Source organism: Anser brachyrhynchus (genome assembly GCF_964034855.1).
Source record: "Anser brachyrhynchus genome assembly, chromosome: 33".
Taxonomy (NCBI): domain Eukaryota; kingdom Metazoa; phylum Chordata; class Aves; order Anseriformes; family Anatidae; genus Anser; species Anser brachyrhynchus.
This window is the reverse complement of record NC_137726.1, coordinates 374,242-395,598: the sequence shown is the minus strand read 5'-3', so window position 1 is coordinate 395,598 and position 21,357 is coordinate 374,242. Positions and strand designations below refer to the sequence as shown.

General features: G+C 56.8%; 2 protein-coding genes across 7 annotated transcripts; both read right to left on the bottom strand.

Annotated features, from left to right (window-relative positions):
• Positions 1-11,925: 11,925 nt before the first annotated feature.
• Positions 11,926-18,308, bottom strand: LOC308184454 (putative serine/threonine-protein kinase SBK3). 6 transcript variants are annotated; one of them, XM_080571559.1, is made up of 4 exons: positions 16,916-18,308; positions 14,729-14,905; positions 14,422-14,624; positions 11,926-14,076 (listed from the first exon to the last, which is right to left on the bottom strand). In XM_080571559.1, the coding sequence occupies exons 2-4, from the start codon at positions 14,898-14,900 to the stop codon at positions 13,330-13,332; spliced, it is 1,122 nt and encodes a 373-aa protein (XP_080427685.1). In that variant the 5' UTR covers positions 14,901-14,905; positions 16,916-18,308; the 3' UTR covers positions 11,926-13,329. The 6 variants fall into 6 exon arrangements, with proteins under 6 accessions (XP_080427685.1, XP_080427683.1, XP_080427687.1 ...); XM_080571557.1 differs by having other exon boundaries at positions 17,822-18,308; XM_080571561.1 differs by lacking the exon at positions 16,916-18,308 and adding an exon at positions 15,666-16,440 and having other exon boundaries at positions 14,422-14,649.
• Positions 18,309-19,101: 793 nt separating this feature from the next.
• On the bottom strand, positions 19,102-21,040 carry LOC308184448 (CD5 antigen-like). The gene is made up of 5 exons (XM_080571549.1): positions 20,926-21,040; positions 20,728-20,757; positions 19,850-20,161; positions 19,422-19,741; positions 19,102-19,324 (listed from the first exon to the last, which is right to left on the bottom strand). The coding sequence occupies exons 1-5, from the start codon at positions 20,957-20,959 to the stop codon at positions 19,316-19,318; spliced, it is 705 nt and encodes a 234-aa protein (XP_080427675.1). The 5' UTR covers positions 20,960-21,040; the 3' UTR covers positions 19,102-19,315.
• Positions 21,041-21,357: the final 317 nt, after the last annotated feature.

Genomic DNA, 21,357 nt, shown 5'->3' with positions numbered 1-21,357 from the left:
CTCTTTCCTAACAACCCTAACATAACCCTAACCGCAACAAGAAGCTGAACCCGAGTTAGACCCGAAAAAACACGTACGGTGCCACTTTCTGCCATCAAAAAGTGCTCTCAGCGGAAGCCTTTGGGTACACCTGAACTCCCTGGGGGAGCCTTTACGCAACCCCACACTCAACAGGACTCTGCGTCTTCACTCTTTCCTAACAACCCTAAACATAACCCTAACCGCAACAAGAAGCTGAACCCGAGTTAGACCCGAAAAAACACGTACGGTGCCACTTTCTGCCATCAAAAAGTGCTCTCAGCGGAAGCCTTTGGGTACACCTGAATTCCCTGGGGGAGCCTTTACGCAACCCCACACTCAACAGGACTCTGCGTCTTCACTCTTTCCTAACAACCCTAAACATAACCCTAACCGCAACAAGAAGCTGAACCCGAGTTAGACCCGAAAAAACACGTACGGTGCCACTTTCTGCCATCAAAAAGTGCTCTCAGCGGAAGCCTTTGGGTACACCTGAACTCCCTGGGGGAGCCTTTACGCAACCCCACACTCAACAGGACTCTGCGTCTTCACTCTTTCCTAACAACCCTAAACATAACCCTAACCGCAACAAGAAGCTGAACCCGAGTTAGACCCGAAAAAACACGTACGGTGCCACTTTCTGCCATCAAAAAGTGCTCTCAGCGGAAGCCTTTGGGTACACCTGAACTCCCTGGGGGAGCCTTTACGCAACCCCACACTCAACAGGACTCTGCGTCTTCACTCTTTCCTAACAACCCTAAACATAACCCTAACCGCAACAAGAAGCTGAACCCGAGTTAGACCCGAAAAAACACGTACGGTGCCACTTTCTGCCATCAAAAAGTGCTCTCAGCGGAAGCCTTTGGGTACACCTGAACTCCCTGGGGGAGCCTTTACGCAACCCCACACTCAACAGGACTCTGCGTCTTCACTCTTTCCTAACAACCCTAAACATAACCCTAACCGCAACAAGAAGCTGAACCCGAGTTAGACCCGAAAAAACACGTACGGTGCCACTTTATGCCATCAAAAAGTGCTCTCAGCGGAAGCCTTTGGGTACACCTGAATTCCCTGGGGGAGCCTTTACGCAACCCCACACTCAACAGGACTCTGCGTCTTCACTCTTTCCTAACAACCCTAAACATAACCCTAACCGCAACAAGAAGCTGAACCCGAGTTAGACCCGAAAAAACACGTACGGTGCCACTTTCTGCCATCAAAAAGTGCTCTCAGCGGAAGCCTTTGGGTACACCTGAACTCCCTGGGGGAGCCTTTACGCAACCCCACACTCAACAGGACTCTGCGTCTTCACTCTTTCCTAACAACCCTAAACATAACCCTAACCGCAACAAGAAGCTGAACCCGAGTTAGACCCGAAAAAACACGTACGGTGCCACTTTCTGCCATCAAAAAGTGCTCTCAGCGGAAGCCTTTGGGTACACCTGAACTCCCTGGGGGAGCCTTTACGCAACCCCACACTCAACAGGACTCTGCGTCTTCACTCTTTCCTAACAACCCTAAACATAACCCTAACCGCAACAAGAAGCAGAACCCGAGTTAGACCCGAAAAAACACGTACGGTGCCACTTTATGCCATCAAAAAGTGCTCTCAGCGGAAGCCTTTGGGAACACCTGAACTCCCTGGGGGAGCCTTTACGCAACCCCACACTCAACAGGACTCTGCGCCTTCACTCTTTCCTAACAACCCTAAACATAACCCTAACCGGAACAAGAAGCTGAACCCGAGTTAGACCCGAAAAAACACGTACGGTGCCACTTTCTGCCATCAAAAAGTGCTCTCAGCGGAAGCCTTTGGGTACACCTGAACTCCCTGGGGGAGCCTTTACGCAACCCCACACTCAACAGGACCCTGCGCCTTCACTCTTTCCTAACAACCCTAAACATAACCCTAACCGCAACAAGAAGCTGAACCCGAGTTAGACCCGAAAAAACATGTACGGTGCCACTTTCTGCCATCAAAAAGTGCTCTCAGCGGAAGCCTTTGGGTACACCTGAACTCCCTGGGGGAGCCTTTATGCATCCCACACTCAACAGGACCCTACGCCTTCACTCTTTCCAAACAACCCTAAACATAGCCCTAACCGGAACAAGAAGCTGAACCCGAGTTAGACCCGAAAAAACACGTACGGTGCCACTTTCTGCCATCAAAAAGTGCTCTCAGCGGAAGCCTTTGGGTACACCTGGACTCCCTGGGGGAGCCTTTCTTTATTTTGAGTTTTCTTCCCCTAACTTGGGGCTGCAACCCTTCAAGTTTGGGCATTCTCCCACCCTCTAATTTTCGCCTTCCGCCCTAATATTAGGCCTAACCCCTAAGTACCCTGGCCCAATAACCCTACGGCACCCACGAATCTAACCCTAACTTCTACCTCAAAAAACCCTGAAACCTTTACCCTAAAAACCCTTACAGCCCTAACCCGATAAAATTTGCCACACTAAACCCCTGAAGACCTACGCCTAAAACCCCTAACCCTAAAAATTAAGACCCTCTATACCCTATCCCAAAAAATTAAGACTCTGAAGGCCCTAACGCTGGAGACCCTAACCTTAAAAAAAAAAATAAGACCTTAAAACCCTAACCCTAAATAGCTAACCATAAATAAAACCCGAAGACCCTAACCCTAAAAACCCTATCAACACTAAAACCCCAAAAAAACTTTAAAACTTTAACACACTAACCCCCAAACCCTAACCCTTATAACTCCAGTCCTAACAACCTTAAAATCCTAACCCTGAACTCTGGAAACCCTAACCCTGAAACCCAACCCTAGTGCCTTAGCCCTGAAACCTTAAAACCCTAACACCTTGTTAGAAACACTCTGTAACCAATAGCATAGGCTCAGGCAAGGATCTCACCGAGGTAGCATTTTTATTCACGATTGCAATGGCAGGCATCCCACAAGCCACCTACTAGTTCCATAACACAGTTTATATAAATTTTTTTTTTCCTCTCGGTGACCAGGACCCTCCCCAGTTTCCCCATTGACTCGGTAATCCAGGTTCACAATCTATCCGGTGTTTCACAGAAAATACATAGCTGCTGGCCTGTTACAAGTCAATTTTCTTTTTTTCTTGACTGTTTTCCTCTTTGAGGTGGTAATGTTTCTTACACCGTGATTTCCACCCAATTGCTCTAAGGATTCTGGTTGTCTGCATTTTACAAGGTTGTCTGGTAAGCTTTCTTATCACTGCAAGCATATCTCAATACCACCTTCCTTCCCTCTAAATGATGTAACTCTGTGCAAAAACATTTTTATTCCCACAACCTTGATCCCCTTACCCTAAAATCCTTATTTCCTTTAACCCTAACAACTCTAACCACAACCCTAACCCTTCATATCAACCCCCCACCGCTAATGACACTGACTAATGATCCAAACCTCAAACTGCCCCTAGCCCCAGGCAACCAACAAAGAAACTGACACAAAGCTGAAAAGTACAAAAAAGGCAAAACCCTGGATACAGACCCCAAATCACAAACACGCGACCAAAATGCTACAGAAAAGCCCCAGACGCAGGCCCCAAGCACTACAGGTAGGCCCCAGAAGCTCAAGACACATCCCAAAGCCAAAATGCAGGCCCCAAACGCTACAGAAAAGCCCCCAAACACCAGACACAGGCTGCAGAAGTCTACAAGGTGCCATCACGATGTTATCAGCACTCGCAGGTGCCATCACAATGTTATCAAGAAGCTCCCAAATCCTCCTGGACATTTTGTGTAAAGGTATGCTGAAGAAGAGAGTCTGCTCCTTCCAGTTTATCTGGTCAAGTACCTTTTCCAATGCACCAAGAGATGATGTAAGGGGACCAGATCTAGATACCAGATCTTCAGGCCAGGTCTGGGGACGAGATCTGGGTCAGCCACGGGCTCTGGGGCCCGGAGTTGGCACTCAGGGTGAGCCGCGGGGTCTGGGGCATGGAGTCAGTGTTTGGGGTCGGCCACGGGCTCTGGGCTCTGGAGTCAGCGCTTGGGGTCAGCTGCAGTGTGTGGGGCCCAGAGTCGGCGCTCAGGGTCAGCCTCGGGTTCTGGGGCCCGGAGTCAGTGCTCGGGATCAGCTGTGGTGTCTGGGGCTCCGAGTCAGTGCTTGGGGTCAACCGCAGACTGTGGGGTCCAGAGTTGGCACTCAGGGTGAGCCGTGGGGTCTGGGGCCCGGAGTCGGCGCTCGGGTTCAGCTACGCTGTGTGGGGCTTGGGGTCAGCTGCAGGGTCTGGGGCCTGGAGTCAGCACTCGGGCTCAGCCGCGGCGTGTGGGGCCTGCCGTCGGTGCTTGGGGTGAGCTGTGGGCTCTGGGTCACAGAGATGGCGCTCGGGGTCAGCCGCAGGCTCTGGGGCCCAGAGTCGGAGTTGCTCCACTCAGAAGACAGTCTGTTGACAGAGCTTGGTTGTCTCTGTGAGATACTTGGGTGACCCTGGACTCCAGGACCCTGTCTTTCTTCATGTTGGTGCAGGGTGTGAAGAAGTTGGAGTGGGGTAAAGGGGGCTCATCTTAGAGACTTTGGTCCCTGATGGGGACAGCAGGAGAGGTCCCCGGATGGGGTAGGGTGCCTCTGAAGGTTGGTTAATTCCCGGAGAGAAGGACTGTGCATGGTGTGAGCAGAGATGGACAAAAGGAGGACACCATGATTTGCGTTGCCTTGATGGGCAGTGCAAGGAGCCTCAAAGAATACCCCTCCCCCCAGAGTTTTTGGTCCTCTTCCAGCTTTGTGTGTAGGAGGTGAAGGAATTGCAAAGGAATACCCATTCCCTGCTGGCTTTAGAAGTGGCTGGTGAGTAAAAAACCATCTGCTGTGGGTATGAGTGGAAAAACTTACCGCCTTTTGAGCATGTTTTTTCCCTTCCAGGAGACAGATCTCTGCACTAATAGCAGGGTCTACATTCCTAGCCTTTTATATTTAATGCTCTTCCATTTGCTTTTCATATAGGAAATTTTAACAGCCAGGACCCTGGGCTTCTGGCATTACTCCCCAGCCCTGCCTAGCAGCCTTGGGTCTTTGTCCCCATACTGACTGTGCCGGTGCGAGACGAGCAGAGCCAGCAGTGTTACACCTACGGCCACCGAAATCTCCCCATGATCACTTCCTTCACACTCTCTGGCCATCCCATCATGACTTAAATCACCCAATGTCACTCCCATCCAGCAGCTGACACCCAACAGCTCCTCTGCAGATGAAAGGAACAGGACAAGAAAGTATTTTGTGGCTGACGATTAAAGGAATATTCATTGGCTCTCCCCTGCTGTTTCTCCCTAGGAAGGGCTTAGTCAAGAGGCTTTGTGCTGAGATTCAGCACCTGCTTGTCTCAAGGTCTCGGCCCCGGCCACGCACAGATCCAGGCTGATCACTGCAGAAGTTCCCTGTTCTCGACAGTAGGGGTCTCTAGAGGATCACAAAAGCTGCCGAAATTCAGCAGCGGCTCCAGTAACACATGAGGTGGGGCTGAGGTTTTACTTTGCTTTCCTCCATTTGACTAAAGGTTCCTTTAGCTACAGCTTCCTACATGTCTTTTTAATCCTTTGGCATTCAGGGTGTCATGCTGTGTGCTTGGGACGAATATTTCAGTATTGGCAACCAGAACAACATCCCTTCTCAGCAGAGGTTACGTTAGTTTAATGGAAATTTCAGGAGTCTTAATCACAATGTGAGTGGTTCATCATCATCCCATCACAGGAATTAGGCAGTCGCGGCTGAGGTCAAGCTGATTCACCACCACCTTCCTGGGTGCGAGGGTTGGAGAGATAGTAAAGTGCTTCAGCACCTTCCCCCTGCCAAAGCTCTGCTCTGAGCTCCTGCCTCCTGCTTGGGGTGTCTAAGTGCAAGCTCTTGGGGTGGCTGCCACTTTTTGGTGCAGTCCTAGATCTCCTCGCCCATAGCAGAACTGCAACTTGATGTGGCAATGCAACACGATCTGCTCTTCTGCTCTGTTCGTCTTCCACTCTTTGGCGGTTTTCTCTGGGCTTCCCTGCAGAGTGTGGGGCTGTGGAGTTCACCTGCCAGCCTGCGAATGGCCTGGCTGCTATTGTAGCTGAGTTGGAGGGACCAGTATCTGCAGTCCTGTGTGTCTGACAGCCCCCTTCCACCAAACCAAAGCCCTGAGGAATGGTTTGTGAGCCAGGACACCTCCCTCCAACAGTAAAAGGAACAGAGGGAGTGATAAACTCATTAGTCTTAGCCATTAAGGTGGGCTTCGAATGCATTGCTTTCCAAGAGGGCCTCCAACACCTGCTAGCAGATTTACCACTATGCATCACAAAAAGACAAAAAACCGGGGGAATACTTGGATTGGTAAAGAGCCAGCTTGTCTCTGTGCAAAAGGGGGGAACAAAATGGGGAAACTAGGAAGCACCCTCAGTCACTGCTGAGTGTAAAAGGTGATGCAAAATGAAATAAATGCCTGCCTCCGAGTCACTTAAATGAGCTGCCAACTTCTGTTTTGCTGCAGCTGGACATGTTTCCTTCATTATCTCCATGTACTCCTGTTGGATCTGCATGAGGGGATGGGGGTGACACGGGGTGACTTGAGAAAGCCAGGGAGGTGACCCTGGGGGACCCCAGGGAGATATCTGAATCTACATCATTGTCAACTCTCACCCCTGTACAGTGCTCCTGTATGGCTTCATGCTGAGTTGGCTAAATAGCTAGAAACGTTGAAATTACCAGAGGAGGTCACTGTTGAGCAGCCTACGGATGGATGTCTTCAGAGGTGGCCTCGCTGCAAACTTGTGAACCAGGCTGTGGATAAGGTTACTGCACACCTGCAGTCCCTTGAGATAGGGAGGGCTCCTGGAGGAGAAGAACCAGGGACAAGGTCAGGAAGGAATCTTTTGGTAGTCAGATGGAAAGGTAGAGGAAAAACAGCCCTCGCTGAAGAACTACAAAATATCCAGTAGTTACTCATCCCTTATAATTAAAAAGGAGTTGCATGTGCTAGGGACACTGAGGTTTTAGAGAACATGTATGTTGGGTTTTAATATAACTGCCCAACTACTCAATAGCTTCATAAAAAGAAATGCAGTCTGGTGGTTGACCCCAAAACATGAAGACTCAGGACTGTGTGCATGACTGGTGACCCAAGGTTTATTGCATGTTGGCCTGCTCAAGATGTGGTGCTCAAGCTGTGGTGCAGCTTGACCAGCTACAGAAGAGCATAGTGTAAGCTCCCTGAGGCTTCACTGTGATTGCCTTGGAGACACGTCTTGTTGGAAATCTGGTGTTGCCATACTTTCCCCAGTCCTTAGCTTATGAAAAAGCAGCCTTTTGGGGAACAGATTATTGGATACTGTTGCCTGTTTTGCATACCAAAGTTTGCCACCGCCATGCATTCAACTCTAAGACATTCTGCAGACTGGGGGATGAATGGACTGAGAGCAGCCCTGTGGAGAAGTACTTTGGAGTGTCGGTGGGTGAAATACTCAACCATGAGCCAGCAGAGTGTGCTTGCAGCCCAGAAAGCCATTTGTTTCCTGGACTGTATCAAAAGGAACCCAGCAGCAGGCTGAGGAAGGTGGTTCTCACCCTCTGCTCCACTCTCATGAGATCCATCTGGAGCACTGCATCCAGTCCTGGGGTCCCCAACACAGGAAGGACATGGACATGTTGGATCGGGTCCAGAGGAGGGCCATGAAGACGATCAAGGGAGCACCTCTCCTATGAAGACAGGTTGAGGGAGCTGGGGTTGTTCAGCCTGGAGAAGAGGAGACTCTGGGGAGACCTTAGAGCAGCCTTCCAGTACCCAAAGGGGGCTACAAGAAAGCTGGGGAGGGACTCTTTGTCAGGGGATGTAGTGATAGGACAAGTGGCCATGGTTTTAAACTTAAAGAGGGTAGATTTAGATGAAATATAAGGGAAAAAAGTGATGTAAGTGATGAGACATGGGAACAAGTTGCCCAGTTGTTCCACTGTGGATGCCCCATTCCTGGAAGTGTTTAAGGCCAGGTTGGATGGGGCTTTGAGCAACCTGGTCTAGTGGGAGGTGTCCCTTCCCATGGCAGGGCACTGGAACTACATTATCTTTAAGGTCCCTTCCACCCCATACCATTATAAAATTCTACAAATGTGATGTTCATAAGGAACTGAGAAAGAGAACTCAGACTTCCCAACTTTAAAGAGAAAAGAAATGAAGCCTCAGCACAGCTTGGCAACCTTTGTACAGTTGTTCAGTGCGTTACTTTTCTCAACAAATTACAACACGGTCCAACAGATACAGCAACACCCAGTCTCCCACAATATAAGGCAGAATTTGTTATTCGCAAAGCTCTTAAACAATCCCCTATATTTTTACTCCTTTCTGCACAATGAAACTGATAACATAGAAGAGTTATATTCTAGTGAAGAGAATGCAAGGGCAAAATGCACCTCAGCACTATCAACTGCAATTGGTGGTGCTGAGCTCTCCTAGGGCCTTGCTCTAAAATAAGCCCCTCAATATTTACCAGAGGGGGATATATAGAGGCACAGAAGGTGCAGCCTGTTATTCCAGGCCTCTCATTGTAATCCAGGCTCTAAGCATCCACCAGCAATGACAATAAAGAAAATGTACAGACCTCTACCAGAAATCAGCATTTTCGTTACCAAAAATGGTTACTTCAGTCCATACTTTTGGTTTCTTCTCTTCTTCAGGGAAAGAAGATTCCCTGATTTCCGGGGGAAATTTGTCAGCTATTTTTCGTCTGCTCTCATAGCCTGGAGTCTGAAGAAAAAGGAAGAAGACAGTAATTTGAAGGGAGATTAGAATAGCTCCTTTGTGGCTTTCAGTAATATCGGGGTCATTAAAATATCTTAAAGTTATATGAAAGTTCAGACTTTCTGAAAGCAGACACCACCACCAAACTTCAGCTGAGCAGATCCTAGCTCAGTCAGAATAGGGCTGTTCAAACAAATCCAGTGGAAACAGGTCACACGGATCTGAATAAATAAAAAAATAAAGCTTTACTTGGTATGATGAACCCTTCTTCTGTGTTGTATTCCTGTCTTTCTTCTCCCACTATAGAAGTCCATCCTGAAAGAGCAATTACGAGTAATCCCGTGTCTGACATAAATGGGAGAGTTTCCTGCAGGATGTGCTGTAACCCACGATGGCATAGACGGCCCTTGAGGGTTACATCTAAATGGGGCTCTTGGGTTTTGCTGCTAGTGTGTCAGCTGAATACACCCAGCTGTAACAAGCTGTGCATATTGGTGTACAAATCCCGAACACATCCATATCCAAAGCACATTGTTTCTCCATAGCATGGTGAACTGTTTTGGCAGCCGCTGGCCCTGGGTTTTGCAGCATATCCCCCAAAGCCCTGTCACTGTGACACTGGGGCTGGAGACAGAACTGTTAATAAAAATCCCATGGACCTTGAGACCCAGCAAGTTTTCTCATTCCTGGTACCCTAGAGCTGAGATTGGTGGACCAGGAGGTTTCTCCCATCCTGGCGCCATAGATGCAGCCACTGCTTTTACCACTTACAGGTACAGCTGCTCCACCTCATAACTGATGCAAGGCATTAGTGCAAGACTGCAGTTTTTGCACAATGCTTTTGTGCATTGCTTGTTGCAAATATCACCGAATGCGTTGTCCACCGAATGTTGCTGTGGCGAGCCTGCAGGTGCTGCCTGGGGAGGCTTCAGTGCCGTGAAAACCAGGCTGCTCTGGAGGAATTTGGTGACCCCAGGATCCCACCCTACCCCCTCAGCTGCAGAGGGCTCATGGGCACCTCACCACGATTTGAATGCCAAGAGTTACAGCGGTGAAAATCCCACCTCAATGCAGCTCAATTTCAGCTTCTTCAGCAGTTTGATGGAGCCGAAACGTGGGACCGAGCTGGTTCCTCTGGGATGAGGGAGTTTTCCACCCCTGGCTGCAGGGATCACCACTGTCCAGCCCAGCATTGCTGCCTCCAGGTCCACAGTCCCTGGGCTGGGACTTAGGAGAGACAGCTATAATTGAAAAGCATCTGTACGCATTTCAGCTGCCGGTGTCAGGCTCTCGGCATGAGTCCCAGCTGCTAGGCACCCCATCCACATTCCCTGTGCCTCTCCCATCCCCTTCATCCCTCCAGCCCGTCCAGCTCCCACAGAGAGCTGGGGCCCAAAGCCCTGTGGGGTTTGAGCTTTGCTCGGGATCTGCCTACCCCAAGGAGAGATGCTAAAAAGTGCACGTGCAGGGCATTGGGAGGAGTGGTGATGCCAAGAGAGGGTGAAACCGTAAAATATAGAATGGCTCGAGTTGGAAGGGACCTTAAAAATCATCCCATAGGCAGAGATGCCACCCAGTAGATCAGGTTGCTCAGGGCCTCATCTAAGCTGGTCCTGAACACCTCCAGGGATGGGGCATCCACAGCTTCTCTGGGCAACCTGTGCCAGTGCCTTACTACCCTCTGAGTGAAGAACTTCTTCCTAGTGTCTAATCCATTTCCCTCCGACGTGGAGATCAGGATGTCATGTGGGACCATATCAAAGGCCTTGCAGAAGTCCAGGTTGGTGACATCAATTGGTTTTCTGTTGTCGACTGATGCAGTCACTCCATCATAGGCCACCAAGTTTGTCAGGCATGATTTGCCGTTGGTGAAGCCGTGCTGGCTGTCTCGGATCACCTCCTTGTCTTGCATGTGCCTTGACGTTGCTTCCAGGAGGATCTTTTCCATGATCTTTCCTGGCACAGAGGTGAGGCTGACTGGTCTGTACTTCCCTGGGCCCTCCTTTCTACCCCTTTTAAAAATGGGAGTGATGTTTCCCTTTTTCCAGTCACTGGGGACTTTGCCTGACTGCCAGGACTTCAAATATGATGAAGAGAGGCTTGGTGACTCCATCAGCCAGTTCCCTCAGGACGCTGGGACGCATGTCATCAGGCCCCATAGTCTTGGGTGCTTTCTTACCCAGGGGATGTGCTCTAAGTCCTTGTGCTCTAAGGGAAATATCCTTAAGGAGCTGCCAGCCCTGCTCAGCTCCTTTTCCAGCAGACACCATGCACTGGAAGTCCCCCATCAGGATGACAGCGTGTGAGCATGATGCTTCTTGTAGCTGAAGCAAGAAGGCCTCATCCACAGGCTGCCCTTGGTCAGGCAGCCTGGAGCAGACCCCGACCACAAGGTGTCCTTTATCGCTGTGGTCCATAACTCTTACTCAAGCTCTCAGCCCAGCCAGCTTACTGCCCACAACACTCTTGCCCCACCTGGACAGCTGTGCCCCATCCAGCATCAGCACGCCTGGTCCCTCAAAAATGCATCCAAGGTCACAGAACCCAAACCCTTGGGCATGGCACCAGCCTCTCAGCCAAGCATTCGCTTGTCCCAGGTGTCTCCTTCTTTGTGCGTCCCAGTCACCAACTGGGAGGCCAAAGGAGAACACTACTTGTGCTCCCAATCCCTTCAATATTTTTCCAAGGAACATAAGATCCTTTTAGATATTTCAGAATTTCTTTGTTAGAGCATCATCTTGCTACTTGACAATGTAGGAAGGGGTGGTGGTCTTTGGGACCCGAGAGAATTGTTAGTCCTAGTATCATGAATACAGGCCCCAGGCAGGCAGCAATTCTCTCAGAAGAGATTGTCTGGATGGCAAATGGGAGCCTTGGTACCTCTTGTAGAGGAGTCTCCAATGACTTAACAGCCTTCATGTCTTCTTTGTGGCACTGGTTTGGATGCAGTTGGGAGAGACTGAGCCAACCTTGTGCATTGGTCTTTCTGAGGTCTTTACTATTTCTCCCTGAGTCTCTTCTCTCCGGCCTTAGGACCTCATTTCTATTGCGCAGGGGCACTTCAGGGGCAGGGGGAGTTTTCTTATCCAGCTCCGATAAGACAAGGGTCTGCTCTCCCTCATCCTGTGAGTCCAATACCCTTCCAATACCTCCCTCTGCAAGCGTGGCACCCAGAGGAGATTCAGGGCTCGTGGGAAAACACAATTATAAAAAGGCAAAACAACAGAGAATTTTATTAACTTTCAGCACCTCAGCTGATTTCCATCTCTCCTTCCACTGTGCAGCGGGGCTCCTCTCACTTGGCAGGAGATCAAAGAACCAAGGAACGGTTTGGGCTGGGAAGGACCTTAAAGACCATCTCTTTCTAGGTGCCCAGGACACCTCCCACCATACCAGGTTGCCCAAAGCCCCATCCAACCTGACCTTGAGCACTTCCAGGGATGGGGCATCCACAGCTTCTCTGCATGACCTGGACCACTGTCATCATGAAATATTTCTTTCTAAGATCTAATCTAAATCTACCCGCTTTTATTTCAAAGCTGTTACCCCCCGTCCTATCACTACACAACCTGATAAATCCCTCCCCAGCTTTCTGGTGGGCTCCCACCAGGGATGGGAAGGGCTGGCATGCTGCTGGCAGCACTCAGCACCCCTCTGGGCTCCCTGGGAGAGCAGGGTGAGCCTGGAGGGAGCAGGTTTTCTGTCCAACCGGCATGCACTGTGCTCACCCCAGGTGAGCTCCGCTTTGGTGCAAACAGCCCAGACCTCAGCGGCTTCACCTCTGGAACCCCTCTGCTGACATCTGTGACACTTCAAGCTGCTGATGCCCGTTCTCCTGACACCCCCCCCCCCCACCTCCTCCACATCCATCGCCATCCCAGCTCACTCCCTCTGCTCTCTTCAGACTTTTGTATTACCCAGTCCTCATGGTGCAGACTATCCTGCCTGTGGCAGAGTCTTGCATAGCTCAGAGGGAGCTGAATCCCACGTTGATCAGGTTTCCGTCAAGCACTAAATTCGCCCTGCGGCTCCTCCCAGCCCAGCTGTGTGCCTGGAGGGCTCATGCTTGGTTCTTCAGCTCATTAACCCCAAGGAGACTGCTTGGCATCTTAACTAATTACAGCAGGGATGACAGCCTCCTCACACACACGTGCAAGTAGGGGAGGTTGGACCCGTTTCTGGGTTCCCCTGCTGTTACTGAGCCATTTTTGCAGCTGCTCCTGCCAAGGCCTTGCACCAGCCTTAATGATTTCTGACTGATTGCTCTCCTCCCACTTCTCTGTCAACCTTTGGCTGCTTTTCCCTTGGCTTCTCCTTGCCACCCTAGCACATTTGTTAATCAGGCATTTTGTCATCATGAGTGATGTTCATTAACAGCAGGTGAGGTGCTGAGATGGGACTGGCATCCCTGACCCCCCCCCCCAAAATGCTGCCCCGAGCATTGCTTCTCCTTCCCTTGACTGCAGCACTTTTCTGGTGCTGTTTGCTGCCTCTGACCCTTACACCCAGGGTACCGCGTGCGGACCAAGTTTTCACCCCAGCCCACAAGAAGACCCTGGCCCAGACCTCAGGACCCCCCTCGCTGCCTGTCCCCGGGGCTGATGGAGATGCTGACTAGTGGCACAGGGCGAGGGTACCAGAAGGCGGTGTGGGTACACCGTCCCCGCTACTGTAGCTGCCATCACCCTGCTCCCCAGCACCTGCAGCATCCCTCACACCCCCTCCTGAGCCACCGGCTGGGGCACAGCCCTGGGTAATGGGGGTCTGGGGGTTTCCTGCTGCTGCCTCCCCCCTGTCGCCACCATCCAGCCGAGCCCCGGTGTCCTGTCCTGTCAGCCATGGCAGGGACAGGTATTTCTGCACCTCGATGGCCGGGCTCCGGCGGTCGGGGTCCAGCCTCAGCAGGCGACGGAACATCTCCTGCGCCCCGTAGCCAAAGGCCTGCCAGGATGGAGGTGCCTCCCGCCCCTCTGCACCGCTCTGCCAGGCACTGAAGTCCTCGAACTGGGGGTCAGGGCTGGCAGCCACAGCCCAGGGGAAGCAGCCGGTGCAGAGGCAGAAGAGCAGCACGGCAAAGGCCCAGACATCGAGGCTGGAGTCCAGCTCCAGCGTGTCCAAGCCCTGGAGCAGACAGAGCTCTGGTGGGGAATAGGGCAGGGTGCTGGACATGGCACGAACGGCAGAGCCCTGCAGGCGGGTGAGCCCGAAATCGCCCAGCTTCACCCGCCGGCACTCACGGTCGAAGAGCAGCACATTGTCCAGCTTGACGTCCCGGTGGACCAGGGCCCGGCTGTGCATGAAATCCAGAGCCTCCGCCAGCTGGGAGGCACAGCGCTTCACCAGCACCTCTGCCAAGCCCTCCTGCGGGAACGGCAGCACCGTCACTGCCTGCCACAGAGGGTGCTGCAGCCCCCAGCACCCTGCCTGGTGCCACCAGCAAGGGCTTCAGCCCAGAGCAGCCCCCAGACACATCCCCGTGCTGCCAAGTGTGTCCCAATTCACAGCAAGAGGTTGGTTAGGCTTAGGGTTAGGGTTAGGGTTAGGGTTAGGCTTAGGCTTAGGCTTAGGGTTAGGGTTAGGGTTAGGGTTCCTGCCCCCTCCCTGCACCCCCTGCCAAGCCACCCCGGTACCTTCTCCTCCCTATTCCCTCCCACCGGCCCCTCATCAGCCCCTCAGCCCTTGGCAGATCCCCTGTACCGCACGCACCCCAGGGGTGAGGAGGGTGCACAGGTCCCCAGCAGGAGCGAGCTCCTGCCCGAAGGCGAAGTGTGTGGCACTCTCGAAGGCGACGGGCAGGGCACGGATGCAGGCGGTGTGGCCAGAGAGGCACAGGGCAATGCAGTACTCCCTGAGGAACGCCCTCCACTCCGTGTGCTCCTTCAGCATCAGCTTGAGGACCACCGGTGAGCCTGAGAAGCGGGGAGAGGGTCAGCTCTTCGGAGGGATGTCAGGGATGAAGCGGCCATGGGGTGAACCAGGGCAGGGCCCCCCCCCCCCCCCAAAAGCTCCTCACCACCGTCGCGGGGCTCGGTGAGCACCACACGGCCGTAGGTGCCGCTGCCCAGCTCCTCCAGCACGGTGTACTGCTCCTCCAGCTCCTGCCGCGGCACGGCCTGGCCTGTCCGCATCATCAGCTGCTCCAGGAACACCTCGTTGTCCTCCCCATCCTCCTCTGACTCCTCCATGGGCCCTGTGGAGCCCAAGCACCCCACACCAGTGTGATGTCCCCCCCTTGTCACACACAGGGGAAGCCTGGGGACACCCAGCTGGTGCTGCCCAGTCCAGCCCAACTTAGTCCAGCTGAGTGCAGCCCACACCAGTATGGTCTGAAACAGCGCAGTACAGCCCTCGTCAGTCCTGTTCAGCTCTCCCAGCCCAGTGCTGCCCAGTCCAGTCCGGTCTAGCTCAGTTCAGTCTACTGAAGTGTGAGGTCCAACCCTTTCCAGTCCATCCCAGTCCAGCTCATTCCAACCCAGTTCAGCCTAGCCCAGTCCAGTCCAACGCAGCCTAGCCCAGTCCAGTCCAACGCAGCCTAGCCCAGTCCAACCCATTCTAGCACAGTCCAGCCCAGCCCGACCCAGTTAGCCCAGTCCAGCCCAGCCGGGATGCTCGGCCCCCATGGACAGCCCCACATCCCACTCCACATCCCCCCACAGCAGTGGGTCAGTGCTGGCTCTGCCCTTTGCCCACTCCCAGCCCTTCTCTCCTCCATCTCCAGCTCTGAAACAGGACCCGGACCCTTCTCCCATCCCGCTGGCTGCAGCCCCTTGCACCGGCACAGCCGCAGGGGGGTCACAGCCACCCCCGGGTGTTGCGGGGCAGGAACAACAGCCCTGTCCCCCCCCTCCCTGTCCCCAGCCATGGGGGCTGAGCTGTGCAAGAAAGCCGCAGAGCGAAAGCTGGCATCTGCTGGGGTTGCACAGGGACAGCCCAAGCGGCGTGAGGCTCACCGGTGTCTCTGCGCTGTCCCTGGGGCGCGGCGCGGTGCCACTGGCCCCGCAGCCGCCCCGGAGCCCGGAGCCGTGACTCAGATTTTCCTGCGCGCTCCGAAGCCGCTGGACCCAGGGCAGCGCCGGCCCGCGCTAATCTCTCCCGCTCGAGCTGGGAACATGTGTCAGGCACAACGCGTGCCGACCTCCAAACATAGGCAGGGGCAGGACGGACGGGGTATTGCGTGGGGACAGACGGACAGGATGGAGAGAGGCATGGGGGGACTGACGGACAGAACGGAGTACGGGAGGGAAAGACAGGCAGGGCAGTCCAGGTGGGGACAGGCAGACGGGATGGAGCACGGCAGGCAGGGGCGCGTGGAGCATGGTGCATGGCCAGATGGACAGAGAGCCGAGGGCATGGACAGAAAGACAGACACGGGGCATGGCGCGGGGGGAGCAGGCGGGTCTGGGTGCATGGGTGGGTGGGCAGACAGCACAGCGCCCTGCAGGAAGGGACAGCTGAAAGAAGGAGCAGGGTGTGGGGGGGACAGATGGACAGGGAGCCGTGTGGGATGGACGGATGGACAGAGCGGGGGACAGCTTGCAGGGATGGCCGGGCAAAGCGTGGTGTGTGGGACAGGCACCCTGCTTGGCCGGACAGACGGCGCAGGGATGGACAGACACGTGGCACGGAGCCTGCACTCTGTACCAGTGCACTGCTAATGTCAGCGCGAACGTCACAGCTCCTCGACATCCCCAAGCCACTGACCCCCCCCCCACAGGACACCTCCAGAAGCACCCCCCCCAAAACCTTCACTCCCCTGTCCCCTGCTGGCAGCAGCTCCCTGGCCACTGCTACCACCCCGCGAAGCCACGGCCCCAGCCTGGCCAACACTTGTTGCATGTTCGTCCCTCTTCTGCCTCAGTTTCCCCACTCCCATATCTGGGCCCTTCTGTGCCCCCTCCCCAGCGTCTCACCACCCCCCCCCGCCCCGAGGTTTGCCCCTATTCCCATGGAGGTTTGCCCCGCTGGTCCTATGGAGCTGCGGGAACAAGCACTGGGCACCAGACCCCCAGGTGTGGGGCAGGACGGTCCAGGGACAGGTTTTGGGGCGTGTGTAGGGATCAGCCCCAGCTGATGGCCCAAGGATGGGGGGGGCACCGACCCCGGGCTGACACCGTCCCTGCACGGAGCCCCCCTGCCACCATCCCCAGCACCCCCTGCCCGCAAATTAACCCGCGTCCCACCACTCTGACTCCTGACTCACATCTGGGCCCCTCTGCAGGAGCGCTCCCGGGGTCTATTTTGAGCTGGGGCTGGCAGAGCCCTGCTGGTGGCGCGCACGCACACACACGCACACACACTCACACGCACGTGCATGCGTGTGTGCGCATTGCCCTGCCGAGGAAGCCGCGCTCGGACGCAGCGCACCCAGCGCTCGTAGGGGCAGGAGGAGTAGGCACCAGTCAGGCTTCGCCCCACGGGAGATGCGGGGGGGGGGGGGGGGGCCCCCTTGGTGCTGCTCTGTGCGTGGGGGGGTGGCACCGGGTGGGGGGGAGCAGGGGGTGTGAGGCTGGGCTCATCCCTGCACCTGCTCGGCGCCCCAATATCAAGCCTGCCCCACAGCTGCACCCCCAAAGCTGCTCCTGCCCTGTGCCCCCGGGATGTGCCTGTCTCTCTCCTCCTGCCTCAGTCCCCAGGCTGTGTCCCTCCCTCTCCCCCTTTTCCTATGTCCGTATCTCCCCCATCCCCCTGTTCCCACGTCCCTTCCTCTCCCTCTTTTCCCACATCCGTGCCCTTTCCCCCTTTTCCCCCGTCCATACCGCTCCCTTTCCCCCTTTTCCCAGACCCACAGCCCTCCCTTTCGCCCTTTCCCCATGTCCATATCCCTCCCTCTCCCCGATTTCCCGTGGCCTGCTCCCTCCTCCCCATTTCCCACATCCTCATCCCTCCCACTCCCCAGTTCCCACGGCCACATCCCTGCCTCTCCCCAAGCCCCCTGCCCTGGGAGCTGTTGTTTCTCCCTCCCCACCTGCTCTTTCCCCCCATCCCAGCTGCTTACGGCTGCCCTGACCCCAGCCCGCCGGGAGGTAATTAATACTTGACAGCACATTAACAGGACCCGCTTGGCACGTGGCCGGACGGGAGAAGGTCACATAACCCCATCACTCACCCTGCCCTCTCCGTCCCCAGTATGGGGAGCAGAGGCTGCTGCCGGGGTTGTCCCCCCTGCCCTGGAGCAGTGGTTTTGGGGCTGGCCCCCTGCATTGCCCTCCTGCCCTGCCAGGAACCATCCCCAGGGGCCAGTGCCAGCCCCACAAATTTCAGCCCCACCGGCACGTCTCCGGCCCCGGCGGCATGCAGAGGATGCAGAGGACAGGGACAGGCAGTGGCCTTTGCTGGCCAGGTCCCCAGTGCGTGGGAGGGAGCGTGGTGGCCAGGCTGCGGGGGTGGCGGGGGGCGGAGGTACCAACAGCTGCGGGGGCACCGAAATAGCCGGCGGGCAGCCGGGCCAGGTGGCGAGAGCTCAGCCCCGTCCCTGTCGCTGGGCTGGGGACAGAGCCCGGCATGGCCCCATGCTGCAAGAGGAGCTGGAGACGTCCCTCTGCCCCCAGTTTGTCCCCCGTCCCCTTCTGCTGCCAGGGATGGATTGTGCTCCCCCCCCCCCCCCCCAATAAACCCCACCACCCACAGTCCCCAATTTCTGCCCCCAAGCTCATTGCCCCATGCTATGACCCCTCTGCCCCCCAGCCCCCATTTCCAATTCCCTGCCCCTCTTCTCCTCCAGCACCCATTGCCCCACTCCCTGCCTCCTTGCCTTCCCGTTGCTCCCCACTGCCCCACTCAACGCCCCTCTGACCCCCCCCCAGGCCCCACTGCCCCACTCCATGCCCCTCTGCCCCACAGCTACACTGCAATCCCCCAGTCCCAGCCCATCTGCTCCTCACTGCCCCGTGCCCAGCCCCTCTGCCCCCTGTGGCCCCCATTACCCAATTCCCTGTCCCTCTACCCCCTCAGTTCCCATTACCCCACTCCCTGCCCCTTTGCCCCCCCGGTTCCATGACCCCACTCCTTGCCTCTTTGCCCTCCATTGCCTGCCATTCCCCCACTCCCTGCCCCTCATCGTCCCTATTGCACCACATCCAGCCCCCCTGCCCCCATTTTTTCCACCTGCCCACCCCCCCAGCAGGGCAAGGCCTGGCCCTGGCCCCACGACTGAGAGCTGCTGGCAGGCAGCCGGTCCCATCCCCCGGCCGGGCTGGGTGCCGGGAGCGGACAGGTGGCTGGCGGGATTAGTGCTAACGAGATGTTTCATAACGGGGTCAGGGGGCCGCGGGGGAGGGCCCGGGCAGGGGGCCAGGCTGGGCACGGTGCCGCACCTGGGGCGGCCGGGACCCCTGCCCCATGCCGAACCCCCAGGCAGCGCACAGCATGAGAACCCGCAGCCCCATCTCAGTGTTATGGCTGCTCCGCGTTTAATAACCGGGCAAGGGGCATCGGGGGCTGCAGCAGGAGCTCCCACGCCCACTGGTGGGCTTTGTCGGGGCAAAGACAGCCGCGAGCGGGGTCCTGTTTGGCTTTGGGGTCCCCCCGCCGGAGGCGTCGCAGGAGGGGCGGGTGTGACGGCTGATGGCGGCAGGGATGGCCGTGGGCAGAGCCGCGGTGCTCAGGGGTCCTGTGAGAAGAAAAGGCTGAGCATGGCCACGTCCTGCCCCGCAGGGCCCTGTGGCCGCACCGAGCCCCACACGGGGCAGCAGGGAACGGTCCCGCACCTGGCAGACCACGCCGACGTCCTCGTCGTGGGTGCAGTCGTGGTACCCCCAGGCTCGGTGGGCACAGTCCTGCAGGGTCCCCTCCCGGCCCCGGCACCGCACGTCATCCAGCCAGATGCGCCCCGTGCCGGGCCCGAAGCGTGGCCGATCCCCGTGGAGATCTGCCGGCACCTCCCCGCAGCCCAGCTCCCGGCACACCACCGCCGCGTTCGCCGCGCCCCAGCCGTCGTCGCACACCGTGCCCCAGCTCCCGTTGCGCTGCACCTCCAGCCGCCCCGCGCACCGCCCGGGGCCGCCGGACAGCCGCAGCCCAAATGGCTCTGCAGGACGAGGGGGGGAGGGGGGGGTCAGGCCAGGCCCAGACAGACCCCCCCCCCCCCCCCGCCCACGCTCCAGGCTGAGCACCCTGTGGCCTGCCGCGTGCTCACCCTCGCAGTCAACGGCAGCCAGCCGGTCCGAGGGGCAGGACGGGGCGTCCCGTGGCTGCAGGCTGCAGCGCGCCAGGGCCGGCTCCTGCCCCGAGCACTGCACCTGCTGCAGGGCCACTGGGGGCCCGTCGGCCGCCGTGGGGCCGCAGGGTGCGGGGAGGAGGCGGGGACGGCCGCAGCCCAGCTCCCGGCACAGCACGCGGGAGGCCGCCCGGTCCCAGCCTGAGGCACAGACCGAGCCCCAGGCGCCGGCCTGCAGCAGCTCCACGCGCCCGTGGCACCGGGACCGGCCACCCACGAGCCGGACGGGCACTGTGGGGGGGAAGAGCGTGGCAGGGATGCATAGGGAAAGGAGTCCCAGTATCCCCAGTGCAGCCCCTGGCTGCCCAGCACAGCCCCTGTACAACCCCAGCATAGCCTGCCCAGAAAAGCCCCCGTCTGCCCAGCACAGCCCCAAGCATGACCCCTGTCTGCCCAGTATGGCCGCACTTTGCCCAGAAGAGCCCCAGTCTGCCCAGCACAGCACCAGCATGACCCCAGTCTGCCCAGTATGGCCACACTTTGCCCAGAAGAGCCCCAGTCTGCCCAGCTCAGCACCAGCTCAGCACCAGCATGACCCCAGTCTGCCCAGTATGGCCGCACTTTGCCCAGAAGAGCCCCAATCTGCCCAGCTCAGCACCAGCTCAGCACCAGCATGACTCCAGTCTGCCCAGTATGGCCACACTTTGCCCAGAAGAGCCCCAGTCTGCCCAGTCCAAGCCCTCCCACCTATTGCCCCTGCCCCAGTGCCTGCCACATCCAGCAGACGCTGACCGCAGGGCACACAAGTGGCACCCAGGGGACACCCCCCGCAGTGACACCCAGCAGCACCCACATACCAGATCCAATCACGGCACCGCAGCACAGAGCTGGAGGGAGAGAGGGAAGAGTCGTAATGGGACAGAGGCAGCAGCACCCATCCCATTGACCCTCCCAAGCTGACACCCCCATGTGCCCTCAGCTCTAACCCGCCCCCCCCCACATGTACCCCCCAGCTCTGTACCCCCCCACGTCCCCCCCACCCCCCGGTCCCTCACCCAGGCACAGCCCCAGTCCGTGCAGACCCCCCATGCTGCCAGCCTGGGGTCCCTCCACCTCGAGGCCACCCTTTTAACGCAAGGTCTGGGGGTGGGGTGTGTTTGTTGGGGGGGGAAGTGAAAGCCAAGGGGAGGAAGGGGAATGGGGCAGCAGCCAGGCAGGCGCCGGGGGGGGCAAGCTGGGAGGGCCCCAGATGGGGGTTCTGGGGGCTGGAGATGGGGAACCCCAAAAATGGGGTGAGGAGGGCACAAAGGGGATTGCCAGCCTCAGGAGCCTTGGCCGCGGCCTCTCTGGGGGGCTGCAGGGGGAGATAGGTGAAGGGAAGGGCAGCAGGGCACAGGGAGGGCAACATCCCAACAGCCCCGCGGCTGCTGCGGGCACCCCAAACCTGGGGGGGGGGGGGGACACCCAGCAGGTTGGGGGGGGTGCCC